Source organism: Mollisia scopiformis (genome assembly GCF_001500285.1).
Source record: "Mollisia scopiformis unplaced genomic scaffold LY89scaffold_8, whole genome shotgun sequence".
Classification (NCBI taxonomy): Eukaryota; Fungi; Ascomycota; class Leotiomycetes; order Helotiales; family Mollisiaceae; genus Mollisia; species Mollisia scopiformis.
Window position 1 is genome coordinate 1,006,742 of NW_017263588.1, and position 21,579 is coordinate 1,028,320.

The window sequence follows — 21,579 nt, forward strand, 5'->3', positions numbered from 1 at the left end:
ATCAGGTTTCTTTGTGGGGAACAAAAGTTGACTGATGTTGTTAACTGTAAATGAATCCTTTTAGCTGTGTGTAGTCGATGTCCGTTTGCAAGCATTTCGCGAAGAGAACAAAGAGCACCAGACGCAAGCGTGCACTCGAGGAGCTTTTAATTGTTAGCCTCGATACCGAAAGGCCATACAAGGTCAATAATTTTCATTGAAAGGGTACTTGTCCTTTATTGTCCTTGTCTGGTATATAGCTTAGGTGAAATGTTTGAGAACGGTCTCTTGTTTCCAACTTAAATTCATTTTCCCTAGCTGAGCTGAAACAAAGTTATCAATTTTGCTCCCGATCTGAAGATCACCAAAGTCGCAATGCCTCCTAAGCGATTCATCAATACGGATCCAAATATCAATGCTCCTACGGATGCTAATATCGACAGAATTCGAGCGACGAGAAAGAATAATGAAAATCTGGTGCCATGGAGCCCAGATTGGCCGCCCGCATCTGAAAATCGGCCACAGTATCTGTTTTTGGCACCTCCTTTGGCAGTAAGTAATGATTCTGCTGGAACTGTCCGTACGTGCGAGGTCTGCGGACTCCAGGCCTCCAGTGACGGTTTCTACTACGAGCATATGAAGGGTCAGCATCCTTGGGCTCCCCGCAGCTTTAATCATGGTCAATACAGGGCCCCAGTGGTTGACCCTAATCTAACGCCCCAGCTTCAAATAGCGGCATATGACGAAAGAATTGAATCAACGAGGGCACTCGCGGATGATATGGCATTTGATATGACAAACCCAGATGGCCCATACCATCTCACAGAAATCCCCATCACAGACACGATGAGGGAGCGGTGTCTCTTTCTCTGGGATATCACCGACGGTACGGGTGAGAACGCTCCTCCGGGTACAACGCCTTATGTGGTTCCACAGAAGCCTGCTGCTAGAAAGTTCCGAATTGGCCGCATCATTGCTCCAACCCTCAAGAATGGATCACCTTTAACGCTCAATACCAGATTTCGAGACACCAGAAGAGAATTGGCCGCAGAATTTATGCTTCCAACAGAACATTTTGCTGCTGCTCCTGCTCCTGCTCCTCGTGGCAGCGACTTCGTGGTTGGCAGTTTCGTTCTATATCTCGACGATGAGGCCGAGCCATATCCGTTCTTTCTCAACATGGCAGGAACTTTGATGAAGCACGTTCCATGGCGTATGATCCAGCCGGTTGTTTTCCCATGGGGAATACCAGAAAACGTCACGTTGGCAGGCGATGGTGTAGGTCTTCCTATGCTTCGATCCGTGCCGCAGTTGGCAGCTGGGACTCGGGTCGGGAGCGGTCGTGGCCCGGGTTTGCACTCCGAGGTTCAAGAATGGGATGCACTAGACCAAGAACTGCTGCTACAGCTTACTCCAGCAGAAAATCGGGACGCGCTTGGCGCCAATGCGCTGGTAAGAGTCACAGATTATGAAATGAGACGTGGCAATCTGGCGGCTGGCGTTCTTACCGAAACCTTCGAGTTTCCTTGGGGATTGAGATTTCAACAGGAGTGGCTGAACACTCGCAAGCAAGGCTTGGACCAAGAGCTTCGTGCGTGGACTCCCGAAGTATATGTTGATGGGGCGATGCCACTCAGATTCCGCCTAGGAAGAATCATCCACCCAACCCTGAAAGATGGTACCAGTATAGCCGATGCTAATACTGCTGGGCTGATCGCCGCGGGAATGGTAATGGCGAGAGGAGCTTGGAGAGAGGGTAGCTTGGTTTTGTACTTGACCGAGAACGACGCTGATCCCAACCCTCGCTTCCGCAATATTATGGGCGAAGAGCGCCACATCCCCCATCGAATGGTCCAACGTCTGCATCTCCCGTTCGACCTTCCAGAGGATCTCCCTCGTGTCGAGTTTGGTGGTGAAGGCTTGCCAATACTTCGGGTAGATCAGGGCAACTGGTTCTTCCCGGGTGCAGCTGTAGACAACGATAGCATCCCCAGATCCTGGAAGGCCGATGAGCATGAGTTACTTTTCCTGAGTACGAGTACTCCGTACGCCACGCAGACGGCCTTCGGAGATTTTGCGGTTATGGATTACGAGAGAAGGACAGGCAACTACTCGGCTGCGAGTGGAGCGCGTGTAACTTGGGTTCATCCGTACCCTTGGGGTGTCAGAGTGGGTGCTGAATATTTAGCTGGAAGACGAGTTGCGCGAGTAATGCCAGCAAGCTCGCCTACAAATTCTCAGCCAGGATCGCCAACAGAGACTCCTGAGGAGAGAGATGCTCGATTAGCTGCTGAAGCCGAGACGGAAAGAGTAGCACTTCTTGCAGCGCATGATGCAGCGTTTGCGGCAGGAGTTCCAACACCACTCACCGTTCCAATTGTTCTCATAACCCCTCAGAGATTTTCAGCACTTTCGCAAATGGTAGAATTGGTGGACTCTGCAACGGCGCACCCAGCCATCAAAAGGTTGGCGGCTGAAATTAGACTACGGATTAACGAGCGTCATTCAGCTGTACTGACCGCGAAGAACTTAAGAGTAGAACCCGAAGATATGGCTGATTGGCGGCCAACATACTGGGTTGAACATTATCGATTGGTACTCAATGCACCTAGATTGACCGACACCAACAGTCTGAGGGGTCTGGGAGAGTTAAGAGCTATCGTCACCGAATTGATGGGAAGAGCGAGAGCCGCTCCAAGGTTGCCAACTCCACAGCTTCTCACTAGGTTTCTACTTGAGCAAGCCGATATAGAGCTGACACGTTTGGCTGCAAACGCAAGCGGAACCAATATCAAACTCAGAGATGCTTGCACATCGATTGCTGCGCTTGCTCGCGCCACGGCTGCCAAATTAGAAGCTGCGAATCTCACGGATGAGAATCCTGTATTAGCTCTTGAGAGAGTAGCCCAATACAAAAGGAAACACGCTGCTGCGTATAACGCGATAGCGGCCGACGCTGCGACGTTGAATGCAGCAGAAACGGACACCTTTGACAGATTGACAACGTTCATGGACATCGCCGCTGGTACAGTTCCCTTCTACTCCGCCAAAGTTCGTCTCAATACTGCGGATCTATACTACGCTAGTGAACGTCTGAATGAATTGATGGGGCCATTCATGAGCGGAACAAACGCAGAATTCAAGGCAGCTTGTCTCTCAGTCGGAGCCTTTGCTCGAGAGAGATATGAGCTTCTTGCGCGCACCAATCAAGGCATAGAAAACGAAGCTCTGGTCGCCCAGAGGGCCGCCTTGTGGAAAACTAAGAATGCTGCATACGAAAAGGTGAAGGACTGGACAGAGCCTAAAGATGGTATCACCGCTAATACTCTTATTCGATTGAGAGCATATGCAACCAACTTTGCAGGGCCGCTTCCGGCTCCGCCTGCGACAGTTGAACCTGGGTGTATCCTTACCGCTGACTTCAGAAGATATGCTGATGAGCTGAGAACATTCAACACGCCTTCAACTGAGGATAGCCCTGCCAGGATTTCCGCACTTGGGCATATCGAGCAAGTCCGAATAGATTGCGAAGAGATGTTCGCGTTGTTGACTAGACAAACCTTTACTGAGGAGACAACCGTCCACGCGCAAGCCAGAGCAGCAAAGTATATTCAAACATTAGCCTTCTATCAGAGCGCACTCCCGTCTTACCAGACTCAACTCGTACCAACAGATCTGAGAAACTTCAACAGGCTCATTGAGATTGCAACGATTTTCCGTGATACGATCCCTCCATTCGGAGACTCAGAGGAATACCAACCACCACAAGATCCCCCGCAACGACCTCCACCTACTACTTATCTCGGCATCTTAGCCTCCTTATTTGTAGAGACTGACCCGGTAAGCACATGAATTCCTGAGAGCATGACAAAAGCTAACAAGAACTAGGTCAAAATAGCAGCCGCCGAAGCTCAGAAAGCAGCAGACGCCGCAACTCAAAAGGCAATCGACGATGCACGAATAAACCAAGAGATGCGAGCCGAGAGACGCAGACGTCGACAAGCGATCCAAGACAAGAAAAAGAGAGAAGACGATAAAAGAGCAGCAGATATTGCTGCCGCCGCAAGAAAAGCCGCAGAAGACGCTGCTAGGAGAGTCAGACAGCCACCACCACCTGTCGATCCAACAACAACAACACCGCCACCTACAAACGCAGATGCGATATTAACTCTCGCCCGCTACCAAGAGTTCGTCGAAGCTCTCTACCAAATGAGCGCTGACAACAACCCAGACTTGACGGAACAGTTAGCACTGTACAGAGGGTACTGTGACCAGCGAGTCGCCGAGTTGATTAGAAGGCAAATCACACAAGAGACGCAGGTCATGGCTAAGCAAAGACGAGTCTTGATGGGTGCTTCGAGCGCTTATCTCTTTGACGACGCCCGCACTGTGGGCGCGAGTATCGTTGCAGCGGGTACCTGGGCGAGCTTGCGGGTCGTGGCTACGGTTCTGAGTACCGATCCTGCAGCTGCGGCGGCTGAGGCTAAGAGAAAGAGAGACGCGGAAGATGATGGCTTTGTTGTGCGGAATGCGAAGCGGGCTAAGACTGCTGCTACTGAGGGATGCACGACTAGTTGATCTGTGGTGACCGATTGGTATATACGATTCTTTTACATCGGTTAACTGTCACTCTACAATGCTCGTTTGTTTTCTTGTTATGATAAGCGGCAGTGTCGAGTGATATAGGAAGAATTTGTCTATGTTGCGGAGTAGGGGCTGTGGGTTTTGTTTATGAATCTTTATCTTTGCTTTTCGAAACTGTACCTGTACTTAGAATAAATATGTTGTGCATATAAAAATCAGGAGTTTGCTTCTTTATTTCCCAGCTATTCACTTTTCCCACTAGACAATTGAAAAATTTCACAAGCAAAGCTATAATTCACTACCTTGTGGCTTACAGGCATCTCGGAAGATAGGCTATTTTAATGGTAGAGGACATTTTATCAATAATGACATTTGACAGTTGTGGATATCTACATACTGCCCATATCATCTCCCAAGATCTCAAAAGGACCAAACAATACAAATCCAATTGCAATCAGTGCCCAGCACAGTGTTCGTGCCAGCGCTGCGTGCAATGCGTCCTTATCCAGAGACGCTCAACAACTCCATGCTATCATGCTGGATTACTCCCATGTCACCAGGACTCCATTAAAAAAACGCCTCAAACTCTATTCTTCAATTCCCAACAGCCAGATCCGCGACGGCGGCAACGAAACTCGCTGCTTCGCCAGCGTTTTCCGAATACGTGAGATGGGGCGCCAGGACGAGGTCGCCGTGGAGGCAAATGTCGTCTCCGGTGTGGCAGATGACTTTGGTCTTAGCAGCCGATGCGCCTTGGACGGCCTCTCCGTCATCTTTGTACCGTGTCAGTTTCATGATTCGAAGATGCTGTAGAGTAAAGTGGTAGCTTACCTGGGTCACCGAAGATGACGACCGAGTTCACTTTAGCCATTGTGCTGGCAGGAAGCAACTTCGCAGCGTTGTGTACCAGTTGACCGCCCTGAGAATAACCAGACATAACGACCTTTGTGCTGGGACAGTCGCTTAGAGCTTTGGTTATCATGTCTGCCCTGTATCGAAATCAGCTTGAGTTCATCCCCTGTTTGTGATGGGGAGCTTACATAGTCTGACTACCTTGAGGACTTCCTCCGACCAAGAAGCCTGGGATATCGGCAGGGTAGTCAACGCCTTGTACCGTTACGGCACTAGCTCCTACCATTGCTTCGAGAGCGCTGAAGAATGGCGGACCGGCGAGAATGCCTACATTTCCTGGCTCTGTTGTTCCGCGAGCGAAGATGACGGTCATTGCTGTGCATGCGCCGCCGCCATTTTGCGTGTCTTGAAGGTTGAGGGTTGTGCCAAGGTTTGTCTCGTAGGTGGTGAGTGAGTCTCCTAGATCGGAGATATTCTGTCCTGCACTAGGGAAGTTGGCGGCCTGGGTGCCAAGAGTGTTTGCGGTGCTAAGAGCAGATGCTTGAGCGGCGGCGGTGGGATCGGTACTGTTGGTGTCTGCTTCCGTGACGGGAGCAGGAGCCGCAAAGGCAGAGGCTGATAGCAGAGCCAAGAGGAAAATGGCAGACATGCTGAGTGGGAATAGAAATTATGATCTTTAGTAAAGAGCACTATCAACCTGGTGTTAAGGATAATGATGATGATGAGAGAAGGTTATCCAGTGGATGAACCTTTGTATTTATGGACAATAGGATGTGATGATTTGCATCATCATACGGAGATCAGACGATTGATATCATCATTGGCTAGACTTCTATTCGCAAGCAAGGCTGAAAGAAAGGGAAAAATATGCATGCTCGTGTTCGCGTGAGTGTTCAAGGAGATGTTGTGTCATAATTGGCGCCATCATCGAGGCTCTCCTATGCAAGTCGAGCGTTCTGATCCGGGGGCATCCCAAGAAGAGGGATGTTTCCCCACGTCACCATGCTTGGAAGCCGAGGCATTCGAGAATTTGTAGCTTTCTTGAATGCGATAGGATCATCCGAAGTGGTGAGCATGACGAGAGGCTGGTCTTTCCGTACCGTGATAGATGTCAGAATGGCATGCAAAAAGGACGGCTACTGGACGTGGCCATTTTGACACGGATCATCCTAGGTATAAAAACCAATTCGGTTGAAAACCGGTTGACGTGCATCAAACCGTTCGCATTGATTAGGCATAGTACGAAAAAGATTACCAACGTAGCCGATGTTCTCTAGACTCTTTCGATAAGCATGTCTTCGTTAAGTAGGGGTTGCTTTCGGAGATTTACCCTAGGATTATCGATAAAACTGTAAAGGCATGAAAGAGCGGCAGATCTGCAGCAACCCTCGCAAAGCTATACCCTTTCCTCACAAGCGATGCGACCGTCAGTAAGGTACAGCACTTCCAAGCCTCTTTAGGCTGAAACTATGTATCAATCGACGAGTAGGCGCGCAGAATGCTACGCGATGCGACTGACTTGAAACTCGACAAAGTTTGCAAAGGTAAGCATCACGTGGAGAATTGCTCCGTGACGGAGGAAAACCAGAGAACAGACTTTGCACTAAGTGAAGTGCCGGAAGCAGTGATGAGAGAGTATAACTAAGTCGTGAACAGAAATAGCAGTGCAAATTGAACTAAACCGTTGTCCAAGGGCTAAAAGTATGAGGCTGATTTGCACTTGGCAATCGTCACTACACGCAATGATTACTTCATCCCCCGAATCCTTCACGAATCAGACGGTTCTGACTAGATAAAAAAAAAGAGTAACACGAAAACGAGGCTCTGCTTCCTGCGATCTCTCTAGCCGATAGCTTGCGAGCTCTTGCCTTCGATGATCGGAAGATTCCTTTTGACCAGTTCTGATTCTTGAGATCTCGAGCTAGTCAGTTGACAGCAGAAATGCCCAAAGAAAGGGAAGTATGTCGAAGATCGGAGAGATCTATGAGGAGGGCCTACTGATCTTTGCAGGCAAGGTATTAAGTACATATGTATAGTAAATCGCTATCAACACCGTCGGGCAAAATCATTCAGGTAGGATTCTCTACTTCAAACAAGACTCTCTCTGAATGGCACAATCCATCACTATCCACGGCACCGATGGAGGAGAAACACTCGTCCTCAGGACCAACTGCCGCTTCATCCAACAGCCAAAACTTCAATACCATGCGCGCCCACTGCTCCTTATCCAAAGTCACGGAATTTGGGAGGAACGAACGATGGCGTCTCATCTCTTTCTTAGATGCCTCGAGATTGTTGAGCAACCACATATTGATTCGATCGTGCCGAGTCGCGTCTATCTTCAATGTGTTCAGGCGAAGGTTTTTGCCTGCTGGTGCTGGGCCACTCCTCTCCTTAGCTGGGACATCACCACTCATATCTGGAAGTTCTGACCCAGACTTTCGACATTCAGCCATATGGGAGTCAAGGTCCTCTGTGTTTAATCCTCTTCTCCAACAAGCAATCTGAAGAACCGTTGCTTCGGAGCGGATTGTGCAAAGTTGGTCTTCGAGCGAGTCGATCTCAGCTTGTAATATCTGATCGGAAAGCCCGAAGAAGAATGATGGTGCTGACTTGAATAGTTTGATCTTCGAAATGATGGCTTCTGCTAGGAGGATGAGATCAATGTACTTTGTTGTCTCCTGGATGAATCCTCTGCGGGACATTTGAGTCGACTGATTATAATGAACACCCAGACAGCCATCCTGTGGAGAATGCTGATGAGCTTCATAATAGTTAGCGATTGGTGCACCGTCCTGGCTTGCTGCTGAATATCGAGATTCACTCAGTGGGCTTCGAGCATCCAGCAGCGACTGCGTTATCCGTTCTGAGATGGAAGAGACGCTTTCACGATTACGAGGGGACGTAGAAGTCGAATATTGACTTGGTTCAGAGCCCCATCCACGCCCACGCCCTCCTGATACAGATGCAGAATCGAGACTACCAATGGACGCCGATGGTGAGCCGTATCTAGACTTACTCGGCCCGATAAAATCCCCTATCGTGTTTTCAATCCTAGAGAGACTTTCTGCGATGCTTGCTAGCGAGGAGCTACCAGCCTGGGACATAGTCTCATGAATTGAGGAGTTGGTCTCTTGCTTGCCTCCATTCACGAGTTGCATCGATTGTTCCATGCCGTCCCATACTTTCAACCTTTCACAGAGCGCTTCCAAGGTTGCGGACTGGTCAATATCAAAGCATCTTTGCGGCTTAGCAGAGGTTCGCTACTGTGAGGACGGAACGATCGAGTTTGGCTCACCTTCCAATTACAGACAACTTCGTCATAGTATTATCTTTGTGAACCGAAATCTCCATGTAGATATCCGTCATCTTTTGCCTCTCAAGTGCAACTAAGAACTTCTTGAAAGCTGCCTTCGTTCCCGCATTTGATGCTGGCAGGCACTCTCTAGCAATCGCTAGCCATCCGTACACATCTTTATTGCAATCGTCAAGTTGGATTTGTAACGAGGCTAGGATAGACTCTGGCACGATCTTTGGTGGGGCACTGCTCAGCTTTATCATCAAATCTCTCGCGTGTTCAATAATTTGAATCAAGTCATTGAGTCGTTTCAAGAATCTTTGAATGGCGTGCGACTCTGAGGCACAGCTTTGGAAGAATCCGCGTAGAATGATGATCCCATTCAGCGCTTGGCCAACAAGGCCGATGATTCCAGCAATGCTGGCGACTGCCGCAACAGCCTCCATAATTAGTCCTGGTGTGTGCGCAGAAGAGCTAAGAACCCAATTGTGAATATAGTAAGATAATATCGTCGACCATGTTTCATGAGTAGAGAATTGAAGGGAGCCGCCGAGCTCAGTTGATAATTGAGATGCTCAATGGCGGTTCGGTGTACTCAGCCTCGCGGGGCGAACAACCTGCAGCTCTGCCTGACCAAGCGCTTCGCACTGCAAAGCACCTGCATTGTGATATGAGCTTGGATTGGTGGCTGGACAGGAACAGCGCGTCAATTGAAGAACAGACACAAACAACACATGGAAAAAGCAGCAGTGAGATACAATACATCTATTATTGCACTTCTAAATAGCAGAAAAAGAGTATAGATCTACCGATCCTTCGACTTCGACAAATATTGTAATGACGGAGTTGTACGCCAAAATCACGAATACAGCGCAAAGACACACGGCTTCCGACCACTTTTCGAAGACATCGGGCGATTAATCTTGCTGTACATCCCGCAGGAACGCCTCCAGGCCATGTATATGCGCCAAAGCCTCAATCAATATTGTCCCAAAGCCTTATGCCTGCTTCAATCGAAGGCTGTACGCGCGGGGATGGTCGGCAGAAGATGGTGCCTTTTCGTGTCTCTGCTATCGAGTCTTGGAGGCGCTCGTTCGTTCAACAGCAGCCTGCGGAGAGACTATGTACTTCTCATCATTGTCGCTGGGGTCTGTCATGGCAGAAATATTGCGATGTATGATTTCGAGGTTGCTTTCTACGTAGGAATGAATGGGTTGCGACGTTTGGATAACCTCGAGGCGAATTCGGTTAAGGTTAGCGTCTTCTCCGCCACACGAGCCTTCCACTTTAAGTCTGTGCGCTACAGGGTGTTTTCTGAAAAGTCAAAAAGTAATTGGTTTATAATTAACTCCGGCCATTTTGTTGCTTGGATGCAACATTACATACAATTTTGCTTTATATCTCTTATGTTTTTTCAAAGTGATAGTCGCGATTTTTGAAATGTTCAGGCTCAAAAGCCTCGCTAAAGCCGAAAAAAAGATGCCCTGAAGAGCACAGACTTAATATGGAAGGCTCGTAACGAAGTAAGGGTTCAGGTACCCTCAACCCTGAAATTTCTCCCCTCAACAAACATCTCTTCCTTCATCAACAATTCTTTGTCCAGAGGCGACGTATTCGTTGCCCTGCGTGTCTTAGATCTTAATAATCTTCGGACTTGAGATCGTGCTCGAAGACAAACATTCTGCGATCAGAGCAGCCTGCACTTCCACAGCGTGTCTTATGAATTCTTATCTGGAGTTAGTTCTTGTCATTCTTCTTTCAATACACGAGACGATCTTTTTGAATCAACCTATTTTCGATTACTGTTTCCATCCTGCGGAATCTAGCTCTCCGTGCTGCAGATATCCCAAGGTGGATTTTCTAATCAATCTGGACCGACCAGTGTCCGATTAAGCAACACTCACCACAGACACTAAGTATTCATATGAGTTTCACATCCTTATTCGGTGTTATCGACGGTATTTCCTTGGCTTCACTTGGCTTCGGGTTTTGCCTAGATTGCACATATTAATGTAAAATACCCCGCATGTTCCAGCACCGCCGGTGTCACCACCCGGCACATGCTTGAGAGATGCAGCGAGCATTAAAAAAAGACGTGCACTTCCCGTCCCGCAGCAGCAGTATCCACTCTCGTCCCAATGTGGCAGTATTTGTTTGAGTATGGCAGTGTCGCCCAAAGGCTTCAGTCATCGTCATCGTCCAAAGAGGTCTTCTAGATTGTTCCCGGTACTGCTTGTCTTGTTCCTTTTCATTGTGATTTATCGACGGGTCAGAGAGCAGCTCTTCGAGGATGTGAAACTACCACGAGCTGGTCATAATGGTAAATTTGAGGATTCTCGGGTCGCTTTTGTTACCCTTCTCCTCCCACCCGATCCGGGAGAGGATGATGTCGTCGAAGCGGAAAGATATTTCACTAGCACGCGAATGCTGAATTATCAACTGCAACACTGCAAGTCCACACGTTCGAAGACTGAGATTCCATTCCTCGTTCTCACACCGCTGGACGTGCCACAATATCAAGTTGATCAACTAGCCGAAGAAGGAGCAACCATCATACCAATTTCGCTCATCAAAGTTCCCAGTTGGATCAAGCCTGGAGCCCATCGTTGGCAGAACGTCATGTCAAAGCTCCGCCTCTTCGAACTCACCGAATACTCTCGAATCTTGTTCCTAGATGCCGATACATTTATTCTCAAACCCATGGACGGCATCTTCTCCGACCCAGCCTCATTCCCTCTCAATACTTCACAACAAGTCATACAAGAAGATAACGAAGCGCCTCTACCACCAACCTACCTCTTTGCATCTCTCCCCGAGGTTCTTCACACCATGCATCCCTACCCTCCCCACGCATGGCGCAACTTCAACGCGGGATTCTTCCTCTTCTCACCCTCGCTCGCCTTGTTCAATTACTACCTCTCACTCCTGAACATCACCAACAGATTTGATCCCACGTATCCGGAACAGAACTTGTTGAATTATGCGCACCGGGAGTTTGGGAATATGCCCTGGCGGAGACTGGGTGGAAGACATGGGGAGTGGAATATCAATCTGCCGAATATGAATGATGTGAGGAAAGGCGTGAGAAGTGTGCATGCGAAGCTTTGGTGGGTGGGAAGTGAGCTGCAGCGGAATGAGAGGGAGTTGATGGATAGATGGGAGGGTGCGAGGTTGGAGATGGAAATGTTCTATAAGAATAGGAAGAAGAGTTGAAGTGTTTTTTGTCGAGATTCTGATATATATATATCTTCTTCCCGAGATTGCGCCTCTCAAGAATTTACCTCATTCGTGCAAGAATGATGCTCAGATTGCGGTCAAGAAACCAAGCAAAATTAATGATGAAATCAATCATACGCAGTTATAGCACAAGCTTCTGATATCGCAACAGGTTTTGGTAAAGAAAATATCTCGTCAATTTTCAGCAGAACCTCAACTGTGCAACAGCTGCTATCTCTTGTCATTCTCCCCGCTCCTCATATCAAAGAAGCTATCTTGAATACCGGGTTTGTGAAATCCAAAGGGACGAAGTTTTGGTTCACAAGTGAGGTGGCTATCAGATTAGTAAACAACGGAGCGTGCGGGGAGACTGAATCTCTCGCTAGACAGGCTTTCGGCAATCTTTAGCCGAGCCGGGAGGGTTCCGAAATTTGGATCCGAACACCAACTCGAATCTCAGTCCGAGATTTGTTTTCATGGAAGTACTCTTTTCAACAGCGATATCTACTCTCTCGAAATATTAAGGCCACAGAGATCTTAGTGGAGCCCTCATAAACAGATGTCCTAAGATATCGCACGGGTATCAATGCACGATTCCGCCTTCTTATTCGGGACGCGGCAATCTGGCTCCAACCAACGCCTCACCCTCCTGCGCCTCCAAAAAGCTTGACCGAGATCGACACAAAGTAGCTGCAGAACCACAACCCCCCCCCCTCCCCCCCGTAGGTAAGACGGTCAGACGTCAAGAGTGGACTTGATTGCTCAATTCCATCGCGCCTTCTTATCGTGGAACGTTGCATTATGCACGTCGCATCACGTGGACGCTGATCCAGATTAGCCATGCCATGCAGGAACGGCGGTCGTGGTTGAGGGGAACCCGGTCGTCGCCGCCGCCGCCGGTCATATAAACATGCTTTCTTGGTACGTATTGGAGAATGTCTTCGACTCGTGGCGTCGAGGCTCCGGAACTCCCAACCAAGCTCCTGTCAATTGGGTTTCGAGCTCAAAGGCGGTCAATATGGGGTTTCTGAAGTCGTGGCCGGCAGCTCTGGTGGGACTGTTGATGGGTACGGAGACTGTGGCGTTCAATGCTCCTCCGAGTGTCCCAGCTTGGTGCGGAAAGCCGTATATGAGCTCGTAAGTAATTCTTTGATGACCGAGTATTTGACTGACATTGACAGCAACCATTCTCTGGATCCAGGCGGACAATTCCAGTTCCCAACGCCACAGGCCAATCCATTACTGTATGTCGCTATTCAGCCAAGATACTCAATATTTCTCGAGAGTGACGAGTCTGGATCTTTCATCGTTGATGCCACGATTTCACACATTTTCGGCCAGTCGTACAAAAATGTCAGCTACGACACACCTGGCCAAGAAGCGGGGAACCCATTCACGACTATGGATTATGAGATTTACAGTGAAGAATCTGGATCACTACTCGTGTCCAACTCCGTCCCTGTCAACTCCACTGGCAACCTCATTGGCTTCTCATTCTCGACTTTCCAGGCAAGAACTCAGCCATATACGATTTCCATTTATGGCACTTCTCCGGATGGACAGCAGACGTATACTGCAAGCACGGAAATTTACATCTTACCATCCCGTACATCCGGCAGTGCAGTCAAGATTGATAATCTCTATGGAGGTCTGTACGTTCAAAATGCTTTCAATAACTGGAAAGGATGGTATGCAATCTTTCCCAATGGCTACTATGCCGACGGTGGCTATGTAACTCCCAGCAATTTCAGTCTGAGTGGCCTCGACACATACGCCTCGCAAGGATTCAACACTATCAACATTGTGCCCGACGGAGGATTGCCCGACCAATCGTACCCAGTTGCTTCCTTGGCCCAATACTGGGACCGAATGGACGAATTGAACCTATTCAACATCTACGACATGCGCTTCGCATTCATGAACTCGACAAGAATCAGCGAGCAAGTAGCTCTCTGGGAGAATCGAACGACGTTGTTGATGTGGTACACTGCCGACGAGCCAGATGGGTGGATGTACGCCTTAAACTCAACTAAGCTCGCCTACGATCAACTCCGAGAACTCGATCCCTATCATCCAGTATCCCTAGTGCTAAACTGCCAGAATTTCTTCTACTCAGACTACGCCTCTGGAGCCGATATCATCTTCGAGGACGCCTACCCCGTCGCCATCAACGCAACGTGGTCCATCCCCTGGGGCACACCATGTAACCTCACCTACGGAGACTGCGGATGCGACAACTGCGTCGGCGACCTAGAAGACGTCTCGACGCGCCTAGACGATATCCAAACCTACCAAGCAAACCTCCCCGGTCAAATCAGTAAACCGACCTGGTCAGTCATCCAAGCATTCGGCGAGCAGGATTACTGGAAAAGCATCCCCAGCGTCGCAGAAGTCGAGAACATGATGATGCTCTCCGTCAACCACAACGCGAAAGGCATCACGTACTGGATCTACCCCAGTACAAACGATGTCAACGTCGGAAGTGGAGAACTCGGAAAAGTATTCCAATCAGCGTCAGCAATGGCGTTTATATTCGGCACGAACGCCATCAAAGGATTGCCCGTCCAGGGCGAACCGCTGGTTGATGCTAGTGCGTGGATTGTGGGCACGCAGATGATGATTGGGGTCGCGAGTGGGGAGTACGTCGATTTCTCGTCGCAGGTTACGATTATGTTGCCTGAGGCGGCGGTTTCGGTGACGGAGGTGCTGTATGGGAGCTCGAGTTGGAGTGTGAGTGGGAATACACTTACGACGATGGGGTTGAAGGGATTGGAGGTTGATGTTTTGGTTTTAAATTTGAGTTGAGTTTTGGTAGAGGTATGAATTGCTTCTACTCAATGTCACAGATTGCGTGATACTTTGCCCTCTAAGTACTGAGGAAGCGTGAGTAACACGGAAGAGATCCTTGTTTGAACTCGCAGAACCACCCTTGGCGTGATCGACTCTCATTCCTTGATCGGCAACGAAGCTCGAGGAGATCATCTCGGATGACAGATGGCGGAACTGATATCAAAACCTCCTCCACCCACCCCTCTAATGCGCAAACCTAAAATCCAACCTCTTATTCCCCCTATCCGTCGTCGTAGCTCGATAATAATCTTTCTCCTCCGTACTCATCGCATCCCACTTCCTCTCCCTCACCCGATTTCTCGTCACATAATACACCTTCGTAAACAAGAACAGCACGATCACCAGCCCGTTGATGAGTAGCAGGTGATCATTTCCTTTATGATAGAGCGGCTTGTCTGATGCGATGTAGATATTGGCTGCGATGATGTTGCCGAGTTGTACGCACACTTGGAACGTTAGCTGAGTTATCTTCGAAGGTTGGGTTGAGAAAGGGGAAGATGGAGACTTACTGTTATACACAGCCGCGGAAATAGACCGTGTGCGCACTGAATTGGAGTTTGTTGACGTCCACCCGCTGGATCAAAATCAATTTTCGCTAGGTAAAGCTGGAGAAGAGGGGGGGAGGGGAGATCTTACACAAGAATAGCATGACAGTAAGGATAGCTAAGCAATACCGTCATCAACGCGTAAGTCTGCCATTTCTCGATAAGCAAGCCTTTCCAGACTCGCAGGGCAATGATGCAGGGTAGGGTCCAGAGCGGTTGGAGCATGGAGACGAAGGTGCGTTCGTTGACGGCTTCGCTGAGACGGGTTATGCCTAGGAGGGTGAAGATTCCGAAGACGGCGTTGGGGATTGTTAGGAGGTTGGTTGTGAACTGTTTTGTTAACTTGGTGGTTCCTTTTCGGGGTTACAGGAGGGTGACTTACTGGACTAAAGCCAATTTCTCGGAGAGTGAGGGTTAGATATGTTCCTGGAGGGGATTGTGGGATATAGGCTATTAAGCCTAAAGCGTAAATCTACTTGCAGATCAGTGGATAGTAATTTGGGGCAGTGTGATGATCTTACAGGCCAGAGGTCATAATCTCTTATAGATTCCCATAGTCTGGCAGGTGTAATGGACTGTCGATTGTGCATGTCGCCTTTGGAAGGATCGTCTCGCAATACGCGATTGACCACAATGCCGACTTCACGGTCCGTGAACCAGCCGTTGGGACGGAACCAGGCTTTTGTTTGGACGGCTGATGCGGGCATCAGGAAGAAGGCTGCGATGCCGACGGTTAGGGTGATGATTCCTTCGATTAGGAAAAGCCATCTAGCAAAAGGACTGTTAACCTTTATTCCTTGTGTGGAAGTGATAGGATTTTACCTCCATCCAGCTACTCCATGTACACCGTCCAAATGAAGAAGCGCAAATGCTAGTAGAGAGGTGAGGATACCGGTGACGTCTAGAGCCGTCCAGAAAAAGCTGATCCCAAGGTCAGCGAAGATTTGGTATGCGATCCTGGGAAACCTTACCTCAGTCGGATAGGAAGCTCCCGACTAGTATAAAAATAGGAGAGCCAAAGCACAAGATCTGGAATAAACCCACCCTGTTTCACTCCATCAGCACTCAAAAGTCCGGCACACTAGGTATGCTCACCTCAAGAACACCTAAAAGGGCACGGCAAGTGAAGAAGCTGGCTCTCCCAGACAAAAAGACTTGGCTCATGGCAACGATGGACCATAGAGTCATTTGAGTAGGAATCCAACGGTCGGGTCCAATTCTTTTGGAAATAAGTTGGGATGGTACTTCAGCGCAGAGGAATGAGGCGAGGAAGATGGTGTTGCCTAGTGAAGGTTAAAATCTGCTGATGGACCGAGCTCGAAGTAGGGAAAATGTACCATGATTGAAATCTGTATATTGTTCTAGTCAGCACAGTTCAACTCAACCATGAGAACAGCCAAATAAGAAAGAGTCTCGGTGAGCTAAGTAAATGATGGAAATAGCGCAACTTACCATTAGTAGTCAAGTGCAGTTGATCCAACAAGTTATCCGACACTGCTTGACTAAGATTCCCTCGATCCACTTGAAGAGCAAAGAACATGATACACTGATACAACCCTGATCAGTATCCCTCTTCCATCATAAAGCCAAAATACATACAGCCCACAAACAAACATGCCAATCCAACTTGCGGACCAGCTTCCTCTCCTCTTCCTTTGTCCATTCTAGCGTAGGATCAAATGCTGCGCGACTTTCATACTGCGACTTCTCGTACAGATCTCTGTAATGTTCTGCTACGGCAGGGTCTGCGAATGGATTGCTGTGGTCTAGATGACCTGCTGCCAATGTTCCCCTGACGTTGTTTTCGGTTACATCAACAACTGTGGTTGTCTTGTTGTCCGATTCCTCTCGAGTTGAGTCGGAATCGCTTGCTGGTGTAATTGGCGATTGGATCTTTTCCTCGGCCATGGCTGCGTTTGATGTTTGATATCAAGAGGATCTTCAGACAGCTACGAGCATGCATGAGCACAGCGAGCTCAGGCATACTTATAACCACCCACCTTCCAAAACATCCTTGCCGCTTACCTTGATGTTTGGTCAATTCGACTCCCAGGAATGATGCTCCCCCACTGTACGAAAGGGGATTGACAGATTCCATCATCCCACCGCCAAACCGGAACATGAAGAAGGTGGAGAGAATTCAAGAGCTCGGTAGGGTTTTATTGGAAAAATGCTGTCCTCAGACCGGGGTTGTGGATGAACTCTGTCAAGCCCTTTCATTTTTGAACCCAACGCTTGAGGCCTGTATGTCATTATCGAGAATCGAAAATCGTCTGAGAGTTTCATTGGACCATATGTAGGGACTATGCGAAAGAGGAAGCTGGATATCGCTTGGGATTTGCATTGAAGTTGTCACGAAATAACATGCATCAATCGTGCAAGATCGACAGCATGCTTCCGTGGTGTTTTGTGAAAGATTCGGCGCAAGAACTCCGTGCCGGGTATCTAGAATATAACGACTCTGGTATCATCTTTTATGTTCCTTCAGTAATTGAAGTTGGCTGTATTTTGTAGCAGTATGTGCATGTGGCATGCAAAATCTGCTGGTAAAAATTGATTGCTCTGCTCGATCTGGATCTGGGTAAAGCGACGAACCCTAAAACTGTCAGCGATGAAAACTCGGAGTCGAATCCCATACGGCCAACTAAACACCAAAGGTTTTTCCGGCCAACTCTGCTTCGGCGTCGAAATCAAAAGCGTGGAAAGCAGACTCCGTCTAACGATAGCCGTTGCACAGTTCTAATCCTTGCATTTCGTGCTTCGCATGAGCTCGCACGCCACACGATGGGTTTCTTCCGCCACCATACTCCAATGGAATGGAGTTGATAACAACGTATCATGCTGGAGCTGATTGCGTTCGGGTCGAGTTCGCTGTGTATGTATCTGCGTTCTTGTCGCCTTCGCCCACGCACGGGGAGGGTGCAACGGGATTTAGATTCCTTCAATCGCTGCTTGACTCCCGCTCTCGTGAAATAAGAGAAGAAATGGACGAACGGAAAGACTGGAAATAAATTAAAGTAGAGGGGATGATGTGGATGGAGTAGCTAAACACAGGAAGATTTGGGGAGGAAGGCTTGGAGACAAGTTCATGCTCAATTGGGATGCCGCATTCAGAAGGCGGCTGCGCTCTTCCTCTTCCCTAATGTCGAGCTACCGGGGCCATCGCTCTTTCTCCTACTTATATTCTGAAAGGGTTCCGGATGCTCGACTCACCTCATCGTTTGTACGCAACGTGTTGCTGATACTCCCCCAAGATTGAAAACATGAGTAACATAACATCACTGGAAGTAATTCTTTTCAGCACCCGCCGGATAGTCTTTGACTACCTGCTATTCTAGACGAAAGAAAAGATTACTCGCTGAGAGGCCGAATCGGTATTTATACGTCTCAAACCCACATTCAATGTGAGTCACAGAAATCATAAGTGGTTTGTCCTGTCGGTCGGGGCAAAGCGAGGCCGGTTCTGGCACGTACGCGAGCACTCAAGTTTTCTTGGATTCGCTTTATCGAAGTAGACTTTCGCATACTATATAAGAAACGCCACTTGGTTTTCTTTGAAAGGAAATATCCAGGGTTGACGACGTTGTTGACTGGAATATTTGAGAAGGAGGAACGAAAATCTCGTTCCCGGTCAAGAACCGAAGGATATGCCTTTGACTAACTAAGGTACAAAATCAAAGGTTCCTCCGAGGCTATCGATTTTCTCTACCTTACAAGGGTCTGATTATAACTTAATTGCAAGTCACATTTTTCCCAAAAAAAAACAAAAAAACACGTTTTTTTCGTACCCCTGCAACACAATCTAAACCATACCTTAGTCAAGCTCTCACTCTAGAGTCATCTCAGTATTCAAACGCTCTTAGTCAAAAGACGAGAACTAAAATAACTCTAGAGTTAAGCTCTCTTAAAGACTTTAAGTATTAGCTTTACAGGAAAGTATAGAAGAGGAGAGAAAGAAAAGACAGGTACAGTACTAAGAAAATAGAACAAAAATAAATAAGAAGTTAAGAAGTCTTACTATAGCTTTCAAGTTTTTAATTCCTAGTGTCAAAGTCGTAAACTGGGCGAAGCCGGATCATCTCTTTTACAACGAAAGACTTTCATCACGTTCAAAGACAAGATCTCGACCACGTGACTCTCCAACATCTCACTGCCTTCCCCTTCCTCCTACAGGATCCCCCACAAGACCCCACACACAATCCCCATAGCCATTCATTTGTCCACCGTTTCACACAAAGTACAGAAACCCCACTCTTTCAGGCTCAACTGCACCCCTGCCTCGTCCCAATTTGGCGGGAGAAATGGGGATTGCTAAATGGATGGGAGTGGAGTTTGCGGCTGAAAAGGTTTTTCTTTCGATCGTCTGGTGTTTAGGTCGAACTCCAACAAACATACTGACTGTGCTGACATGGTGAAGAAGGGAAAGAAAACATTTCTCTCAAAGAATTATGTGCATTCGAAGAGCTCTCTCGTCATATATACAATCTCCCTCCATTTTCCCCTTCCCTTCCCTTCCCTCCCCTCTCCCCCTCCCCCCCAATTCCCCAACTTTTAAACACCCCCACCATCACCACCCTCTCCCGCTCAAGAGAAAGCAGGCTTAGCATTCTTAAGCAACATCTCAAAATACGCCTCATTCCACTGTCCCGCCTGCGGCGCTGGTTTAAACGCATCATCATGCCCACAAAAGCTATCATACCGATCGGCGGTCGTGTCACTCGTGCCATCACTCTCTCCACCGGGCTTAACCCACACAAACGCATCGACGAGCGAATCGCCCGTCGAGCTGGTAGGACGCACGCCGAAGCCCGCGCCGTTGACGTTGCACCAGTCGCCCCACGCGGCGCGGAGGCCCTGCACGGCGTTGCGGCCCGTGTCCATGATGGCGTGTGCGGGCATGCCACCGGATTTGATGAGCGGGGAGAAGGTGTCGATGTAGGTCTTCTCGTCTTGGCATTTGTTGTACTTGGCGTCGGAGGCGGTGCTGAATTCACCCGGGGAGAGAGAGAAGGCGTTCCAGCCGGCGACGTTGGTGGAGAAGCCGAAGACTTGCTTGGGGGAGCCGGCCGCTGTGTAGACTTTGGTGATTTCGGCTGCTCCGGGCTCTAAAAGGGGGTTTGTTAGTGAGTGGTGGGGGAGGGAGGTGGAGGGGAATGGGGAGGTCAACGTACTCAGGTTGGCGTCCCAGCCGAGCCAGCCGCCGTGGCCGGCGTCGATGTACATGGCAACGTTGGGGAAGTTGAGCGTCTTGAGGGCGTAGGCGACGCCGGACTCGTAGTCGGATTTGGAGGAGGAGCAGGTGGTCAAGTTTGCGTTGGTGACCAAGTTAGGGAGGGAATCGGGCTCGATGATCAGGGCAACGGCTACATTCGGTGCAGCCTTGATGGCGGCAGCGATGGCTGGGAAAGATTTAGCTTGATGATGATTGTGTGGTGAAGAAGGGAAAGCTCACGGTCAATGTAGTCGGACTTGTACTTGGCCAACTCGCCGGTCTTGAGTTCACCGTTGGAGGCCTTAGCTGCGCAATCACGGCCTGGGAGATCATAAATGACGAGACCCATGATGTCGGTGCAAGGAGTCTCGGTCATCATCTGAGCAACCAGTGGGACTCTGGCAATGGTATCACTGTTCATTGAATTAGTAACCTGCGTCAATCTAAGATCTGGGGACTAGAACTTACATCCACAAGAAAGAACCAGTTTGGGCCACTTTAGAAGCTTGGGCGAGGATGGAGGTATCCGTAACGCTTTGCATGGCCGCAGCAATCTCAGAGGCGTACGCAGAGTTGGCATGGAGCGTACGACCAGAGAAAGGGTTAGAGCCCGCAGCGAGAGTGACAGCAGAAGCACATGCTGCGTTGGCCTGGGAGGCGTCACGCTTCTCGACGGTCTTGGTTGGAGTAGCAACAACAACAGCCGCACAAGCAGCCAAACCCAAAGTGAACTTCATCTTGATCGGACTAGAACTGGAGAGTTGAGGTGGTGGATGGTGAGGTGAGGGATTCGGATTGGGAGGTAGGACGATGTCCTTCTTATACGAACAGCTTGGCGATATGCCGTGCTTTGGCCTGAAGAGGCTTTCCCCGTGCCTGAATGGGATCAGGAACTCCAGGGCCGATACTTACGGATATTCTACCCTTCTTGGCCTTGTGACCCATGGAATGAACAGTTTTCCAGAAGAGAAGGAGGGGACTAGGAAGTCCCGCCGTAAGTTTCGCCGTCCTACGGATCAACAGGACTGTTTTGCCCCGACGAG

General features: G+C 48.9%; 7 protein-coding genes across 7 annotated transcripts; 3 read left to right on the forward strand and 4 right to left on the reverse strand.

Moving 5' to 3' along the window:
* Window positions 1-354: 354 nt before the first annotated feature.
* Window positions 355-4,753, forward strand: LY89DRAFT_780346 (uncharacterized protein; the record flags this gene model as incomplete). Its single annotated transcript, XM_018222373.1, has 2 exons — window positions 355-3,819; window positions 3,868-4,753. The coding sequence occupies 2 exons, from the start codon at window positions 355-357 to the stop codon at window positions 4,555-4,557; spliced, it is 4,155 nt and encodes a 1,384-aa protein (XP_018073755.1). The 3' UTR covers window positions 4,558-4,753.
* A 364-nt stretch (window positions 4,754-5,117) lies between these two features.
* Window positions 5,118-5,800, reverse strand: LY89DRAFT_613036 (cutinase). The gene is made up of 3 exons (XM_018210650.1): window positions 5,604-5,800; window positions 5,395-5,552; window positions 5,118-5,336 (listed from the first exon to the last, which is right to left on the reverse strand). The coding sequence occupies exons 1-3, from the start codon at window positions 5,786-5,788 to the stop codon at window positions 5,158-5,160; spliced, it is 522 nt and encodes a 173-aa protein (XP_018073756.1). The 5' UTR covers window positions 5,789-5,800; the 3' UTR covers window positions 5,118-5,157.
* A 1,640-nt stretch (window positions 5,801-7,440) lies between these two features.
* Window positions 7,441-9,252, reverse strand: LY89DRAFT_716917 (uncharacterized protein). Its single transcript, XM_018218299.1, has 2 exons — window positions 8,714-9,252; window positions 7,441-8,655 (listed from the first exon to the last, which is right to left on the reverse strand). Exons 1-2 carry the CDS (start codon window positions 9,157-9,159, stop codon window positions 7,485-7,487), a joined length of 1,617 nt encoding a protein of 538 aa, XP_018073757.1. The 5' UTR covers window positions 9,160-9,252; the 3' UTR covers window positions 7,441-7,484.
* Window positions 9,253-11,119: 1,867 nt separating this feature from the next.
* Window positions 11,120-11,821, forward strand: LY89DRAFT_559581 (nucleotide-diphospho-sugar transferase; the record flags this gene model as incomplete). The annotated part of the gene is made up of 1 exon (XM_018208438.1): window positions 11,120-11,821. A coding segment is annotated over one exon (702 nt), but the record flags the coding sequence as incomplete, so codon positions are not given.
* An 848-nt stretch (window positions 11,822-12,669) lies between these two features.
* On the forward strand, window positions 12,670-14,803 carry LY89DRAFT_683254 (uncharacterized protein). The gene is made up of 2 exons (XM_018214666.1): window positions 12,670-13,066; window positions 13,111-14,803. Exons 1-2 carry the CDS (start codon window positions 12,948-12,950, stop codon window positions 14,732-14,734), a joined length of 1,743 nt encoding a protein of 580 aa, XP_018073759.1. The 5' UTR covers window positions 12,670-12,947; the 3' UTR covers window positions 14,735-14,803.
* Window positions 14,804-14,848: 45 nt separating this feature from the next.
* Window positions 14,849-17,326, reverse strand: LY89DRAFT_489993 (MFS general substrate transporter). The gene is made up of 11 exons (XM_018207888.1): window positions 16,924-17,326; window positions 16,777-16,870; window positions 16,662-16,673; window positions 16,420-16,607; window positions 16,296-16,369; window positions 16,147-16,245; window positions 15,846-16,092; window positions 15,707-15,796; window positions 15,416-15,654; window positions 15,289-15,353; window positions 14,849-15,225 (listed from the first exon to the last, which is right to left on the reverse strand). The coding sequence occupies exons 1-11, from the start codon at window positions 17,230-17,232 to the stop codon at window positions 14,963-14,965; spliced, it is 1,680 nt and encodes a 559-aa protein (XP_018073760.1). The 5' UTR covers window positions 17,233-17,326; the 3' UTR covers window positions 14,849-14,962.
* Window positions 17,327-19,903: 2,577 nt separating this feature from the next.
* On the reverse strand, window positions 19,904-21,273 carry LY89DRAFT_613046 (putative Exoglucanase 3; the record flags this gene model as incomplete). The annotated part of the gene is made up of 4 exons (XM_018210651.1): window positions 19,904-20,429; window positions 20,496-20,723; window positions 20,777-20,949; window positions 21,005-21,273. The coding sequence occupies 4 exons, from the start codon at window positions 21,271-21,273 to the stop codon at window positions 19,909-19,911; spliced, it is 1,191 nt and encodes a 396-aa protein (XP_018073761.1). The 3' UTR covers window positions 19,904-19,908.
* Between the last annotated feature and the right edge of the window lie 306 nt (window positions 21,274-21,579).